Source organism: Phytophthora infestans, genomic scaffold, assembly GCF_000142945.1.
Source record: "Phytophthora infestans T30-4 supercont1.9 genomic scaffold, whole genome shotgun sequence".
NCBI classification, from domain to species: Eukaryota; Oomycota; class Peronosporomycetes; order Peronosporales; family Peronosporaceae; genus Phytophthora; species Phytophthora infestans.
Genome location: NW_003303750.1, coordinates 2,059,295 through 2,065,758, shown reverse-complemented (window position 1 = coordinate 2,065,758; position 6,464 = coordinate 2,059,295). Strand labels below are relative to the sequence as shown.

The following is a 6,464-nucleotide window of genomic DNA, read 5'->3' as shown; positions in this document are numbered from 1 at the left end:
GAGCTCTGGAAACGTCCCTGCAAACCGGCCAACCTCGTCCGCCGCAATTGGGATGTTCCTGAACGCACCATTTACGTCACCTGTTAACATCCTCTGCTGTCCTGGCAATGATTGTGCTACATCCAATATCCGATTAGATAGTGCATCAGGCCCATCGTAAGTGATTGAGATTTCTTGATCAGCAATTGTGTTGTCATTCACAGAGCTGCCCACTGGAAACGACAAATCGTGAATTATACGAGCGTCAACGCTTAATTCGACGTCACCCTTCGATACAGCCCCAAACGGGCTGCAAGTCACGCCTTCCAGTGTAGAAAGTAAGTCAAGATCGAGTAGTAAATACCGATCGGCGTCCTGTCCAGCTCGGAGGTTTTTCACAATCGTGTTCAGCGCCCTGCGAGCCGATCCATGATTTGGAGGCGGCTTGTCTTGCTTGCCAAATGCTTTCTTCCAATGCGGTATAACACCGTGATCCACGATGGCTCGCCAATGCGAGTTATGTTTGTAGCTGACCCAGGCAGGATGATTGCTTGGTATTTCGAGATTTTTGTTTGGTCTTGAATCGGCAGGACTTTCACCACGTAGAAGGCGAACAAATTCTGGCAAATTCATATTGGTTCGACGAATAAACTCACTGTATACCGCCTGCTTGTTCCGATCCAACAGATACGTCGTTTTCCCATTGCATTGCATTGAAACTGGTGCTGGATCCGGTGGAGAGAGACCACTGCGAAATAACTGTTGCGCTAAAACTGCTGAAGCAGTTTTTAAGTGAATTTCCGCCAAGCAACGACGTGCCAACAAAGTCTGAGAGAACTTGCGCTGTCGTAGCAGCCTCACTATATCCGGCGTACTTTGAGTACTAGGACAATGCAGACTATCTGTCGGCACATGTCCATCAAGGTTTTTATCACAAACAGCAGCGTGTCGAGCGTTTGACTTGTGTAATTCATGTGCACCGCAAAATGCAGGTGGCATCGTCGCCGTAGCGTTTTCATTCTCGTCAAATTCTTCGCATGAGGGGAAGCTTGAAACCTCCGCTGCCCATGCAGATAAAATATGGTCTCTCTTGCCGTCTATACCTCCTTGAGAAGATGTCATGGCCCGAATTAGAATTGCAGCTGAGTCTAACGTGGGCTGAGGTGGCTCGTTAGAGAATGCTACTGCGCGGGTAGTAACCATACTATCGCACGAGGGGGAGTCGAGAGAATCCGCTGCCCGTGGTTGTAGCTTGAACAACGCAGTTAATTCGGTTGTGTCTCCTAATTTCTTACTCGAGGGGAAGCACTTGGACTTCGCTGCTCGCATAAGAGAGTTGAGGCTGTGGTGAGCTTCTATAGAGCTACAAGAGGGGGAGACTGTCGTGCTCGCTGCCCCTGTAGCCAAAACCGATACCACATCCTTTGAGCACCAACTTTGAGCACTAGAGTGAGGTGTACTGCTGGCAGTACCGGAAGAAATAATTTCAAAGTAATCGGTGTCGTCGACCAGTGAAAGGTCGAAGCTTGCGGCCTCCGCCAGTATACACCGTCACTGCATGTCGCTTGATATTCCTCCAAATTTCTTAGCGATAAATTCACGAACCGCCTGAGGTAATACTGCTGGCTTAAAATGGCAGCGATTTGTGTCGACACAGGCTCCGTTTTCGCCTCGACACCCTTCCTTGGAAAGGAAACGAAGGCAGATCTCTTTTCCGCCTTGTTTAGGAAGGGCCTTTCGGATCTCCAGAGGAATTGAGCGTGAGGGGCGCTTCTCGAACTTGCCTGGTCGTTTTGCCGCGGGAGGTTGGCCACGTTGACCGTCGGAAAACGCAGCTTGTCCCCGTGTAGGGTGTAGCTCTTGCCTCATTATAAACTGATGGACTCGCATGAAAGACTCTTGAGCAATACTGAAATGCGACTTGACCCCTGCTGCTTTATCCCAATCTTCATCAGATACATAGACACGAAACAACTCCAAACGGTCATCAATCCAAGCTGCAACTTCTGCTAGAGCTAGCACTGAAGTTGGTGCGTCACTAACACGTAACTCAGCGAGAAAAGTTACTGCGGATTGGAATAGCTCCTGGACGAGAGGCTTGTAACATTGAAGAGCAACGTTGTGAAGAACTTCAACTGCACCAATCAAAGTAGAAAACTCTGTCGGGTCTACAGGTCTTGGAAGTCCATTTTTCCGTGAGAAATTGCTCATGTCATGCTTCAAAACTCCCGCACGTTTTTCTTGCTCAGTAACTCGAACGAAATGTCGGATGGAGAGCCCTCTCGTACCGAAGTCCCATCCAAACAGGCCACGCAGAATAGCAGGGTGTGGAAAGAAACCAAATTTTCTCCAGTGAATTTGAACAAACTCCACAAAGCGCTGTGCTGTCATAGACACGTACTTACCGTTGATGAGAGAGTGATATATTCCTGTTTGTGTTCCAGTTGGCTGGAATTGACACTTGTCTTGAGTCTCCGCTATATGCGGTCGCCAAACCGCGGTTGGATCGACAACTGGCACTGTTCGATGTAGCGAGATTAATTGATCGACATCTTTCTGTAGCTGTCCATCTCCATCACAACGAGCCCCACGTCGCTGCACACGATCTTCAGCGCAGCTGCCGGTGTTGGCAGCGCTGTTCACACGTCTGCGTTTTGACGCCGACCCCGCTGGAGGCCTGTCCAGTCGCACCGACCCCTGGGGCTCGCTATCGTCCTCCGAGTCACTAAGACCATCACTGAACACAGGTTCGCTCTGCGGATTTAGCTCACGCCGATTCGATCTGGACCGGTCCTGACTGTTGTCGTCTTCGCTGGGTAAGTTGAAAATGCTATCGCCTAATTTAATTTCGGGTGGTGCCGTGCGCTTTCCGTCTTTGTAGTAGACGTAATCAAGGATGTGTTGAATGGTCACTTGATACACTTTGAAACTTGTAACATCAAGGAGTGGCACCAGTTTTGACTCATCGATGGGAGTGCTGCCAACTTCAGCGAGCAGAGCTGTCGAGTCCCGAACAGCCGGCTGGCCAACTCCGTTAAACTTGTTGTAGATCTTCTCGTGTCTCTGCTTGAGTTCAAGTGGCATAATCAGACCCACGCCACGACCACCACAAGGCCGCAACACATAAATCTCAACAGCAACATCCTGAATCGAGTTTGGCTTATGTGCAACCTGTAGTTCGACCCCGTCAAAGTTAACATCAAGGGTTCCTCGAAGCGACTCTTCATCCCAGTCATAACCAACGACTAATCCGTAGTCCCAAATTCGGGCCTTCCCTGGGGGCACCCTTGGCGTGCAAATAGCGCTTCCCACGAAGGTACCCACTCCATCTAGGGCCTCCTGGGTTGTCACCACTCTCGGAGTTATCTCTGCGTGAACAAGTTCGACAGTCTCAGTCTGACTGTCTGCCCATCGACCACTCGGAACGAGCTTGACCTTGAGCTTTCCTCCACGTGTCGCCTGACCTTCCGAGACACCGTAGGAGACCAATGAGGCTGAAGGCGCCCGGAAGAAGGTAAAAATAGGTATTGCTCATGAAGGGCGGATGAGCTTGTCCGGAAAGGTTTTCTTGGAGGTTTTAGCTGCGAAAAGAAAGCGAAAGTGAGCTGGAAGCAACTAAGCTTCTCGAGCTCCTACAGAACTAAATATAACTAACTGCGACATCGGGAAAATACGCCTTCGTCGGCAACTTGCACATCTCATGTTGCCGTTGCCTCCGCAACCAGCAAACTCCCGCCGCTGCCCTCCATCCGTTTTCCAAGGGACCTGAGCGCCGAGTTCAACGCTGACAATGGTGATCAGTCAGTTCGCGATGAGAATGCTGGCGCTGGAGGCTCGGCTGAAACTAATGGCGCCAACAAGCTCACCAACCGCCACCTCCGGAGTAGCTTTAAAGCTTCTACACACTAAAGTATCATTTCAACTTGTGAATATACTCCCTTATTAAGTCTTATTCTTTCTGGGACCCTATTTAATGACGATGAAAGGTGGCCTTCCATTTTGCTCTTACATGTTTTCCTTTTAAATAAATGCCTTTACTGCGACGCTATCTGCTCTTATAGCTGGACTGCGGCGATAACTCCACTCAAAGTTGGACAAACTCTAGAAAATAGAGATATAACCAACGCCATCGAAGTTGACTACTTTGTTCCTTTCCTAGCACCCGTTTCCTGTTGGTTTTGTTGTTCGGAACGCAGTGACCCATCCTAACTCTGAGGTGCTGCCTGTCAGCATTCGTCTGTCGATGGTCTTTGCTGCTAGAAGCTCTTTGTTAATCTGAGATCGCGTCAGAGCCAAATTCAATTAGTGCACTGTTGTATTGTGCAGACCAGAGCAAAGTGCAAAGTCTTGTCCGAAAGCTAAACCTTAACGGAAAGGGATTGACATAAAAATGCGACAGATATCACGAATGCGACGAATTGTTTTCATCTTCATCGACGTCAGTGATGACATGCCAATCGATTGCAGTTCCAAGCTATGAGAAGGGTTGATTTACTTATTTACCATCAAGGTATTTTTCCTGTAACCCTTTTAACGTAAATGACGAAGCTTCATTATCGGCCTCACGCGAGCTGTGGAGCTCGTGATGCGCCAAGAAAATACCTCGGGACGGCGAGTTTCGGAGTATATTTTCCATGCGCTTCGAGAGGTTCAGTGCCGTCGCTGATGCTTCTCGTATATATGATGTCGACGCAGCCACCATTCGGATGCACGGGCGATGGGCATCCGATGCCTATCGTGCAAAGCTGTCGCATCTCCAGTTCTGAGATATTCTGTTAAAACCTTGATCAAGCTGTGTTGCAGGCAACTGCAGTCTTTCGCAGGACCTTGGTCAATGTTTCTGACGATAGGAGTTGACTTTTACTATTCGAGCAAATGCGTACGTTTCCCGGGAAGTTCATTTTTTTCAGCATTTCGTCGTAGTAAACGTGACGCTAAGACGGGACATACTGGTGTGAGATCACGCTTACCCCCCCCCCCCCAGCCCAGCACCATTTGGCTCCCTTAGTTAGGCGAATCCCTAGCTGTAGATTTGCAATACAAGCTAAAAGATGAATCTATAATATCATGTATTTAAAGCTAAACCTACCCCATTCCAGGCCAGAAATATAATCATGTTTTGAAGTACAGAAATACACGATATTTTTGGCTTTCGTTCACGATACAAGACTTTACCACGTATTGGTTGCGTAGAGAAAGCGTTCAGGTGCTATGGACGCGGACACCAGTGCAAAGACAAAAAAAATCAGAAAAATTGAAGCGAAAGCAGCTGTAAATTGACTATCCTCAGATCAGGACAATATTGTGCAAAGTAGCAGCTGCCGTTGCCACATCACTGCACGTGACGTGACTTGCTGAGTCGGCTGATGGGCCCTGCACTGTCAGTGTTGACCATCTTCTGCAGCCGAGCTCGTATACTTTGTTTGCTGTCCCCTAAAGGCAGCAGGGTGCCGTTTCTCCAGCACTTATGGTGCGTGCCCTGCCGTCGTATGTGTGTTTGACCTTGTTGCACAAGAAGACCCTGGGCGACTTGCCTTTCCGGCAACTCGCCAGCACGCAAGTAGAGCAGTAGAAAGCTGTATAGCCACCACTACTATTTTCCTTCATGACCGAGCATACTTTGCAAGCTCTTTGGCGCCGCTTCAACTGTCATCTGTATTGCCTTCCCTCATTTCCTGGGTTTGAATAGGAGTGTGCGCTACAGCTCCCGTAGAGGCTTTTCATTTGGTTGGAGATCCCTGAAGGCCCTGAGTGCTGCGCACAGTCCCCAGTCGGATTCATGGAGCTGGCACAATTCGAGATGCAACTTCTTTGAATCCCATTTATGAAGTTTATCCTTCATATACACTCTCATTCGATTGAATCCGTACCGTGACGGAAGTATGGTCTCGTAGAAAGCCATGATCGGAGGGAGTACGTATCCGGGTTGGAAATGTTCTTGCAAACTTTGATCACGGGTCGGCGTTTCCACGCTCGATCGGTGGCGGCACACGGATCTACGTTGCTGCTTAAGAGCAGGTTGCCGTGTGCGAACCGATCTCTCGACATGAATTGCCCGAAGCACCCGCGCCGAATTGCGCCTTGCTCTGACATCTTCCAGTGATGTTGCAATTTTGGCTAGAATATCCTCGTCGAACAGCATCTCCGGCTGGATCACAACTTCTTCGTCTTGACTGGCAAGATCAGTTGGGTCATCGAGCTCGCCACTTGTTATATCATCAAGCCCGTCGTCGCTCTCACCTTTGAAATCGAGGGTAATCAGCTCGTCCCACTCTTCGCTCAAGTCCGTGATAATGAACTCTAGCAGAATAACATTGTAGTATACACGATAAGCATCAACGTTATGTTTCATGTCATGTATATTTACGATAATACCAACCATTCTCGTCGTTATCCTTTCTCACTTCTCCATCATGTCCATACAGCACAGATTGTCCAGCGCGTCTAGCATCGTCGTCTCATCCGAATCAACATCACCAAACGTG

The 6,464-nt window shown here is 48.8% G+C and overlaps 1 protein-coding gene across 1 annotated transcript; it reads right to left on the bottom strand.

The window, feature by feature from the left end:
* Positions 1–1,530: 1,530 nt before the first annotated feature.
* On the bottom strand, positions 1,531–4,681 carry PITG_05949 (uncharacterized protein; the record flags this gene model as incomplete). Its single annotated transcript, XM_002998132.1, has 4 exons — positions 1,531–1,910; positions 2,385–3,473; positions 3,846–3,866; positions 4,483–4,681. 4 exons carry the CDS (start codon positions 4,679–4,681, stop codon positions 1,531–1,533), a joined length of 1,689 nt encoding a protein of 562 aa, XP_002998178.1.
* Positions 4,682–6,464: the final 1,783 nt, after the last annotated feature.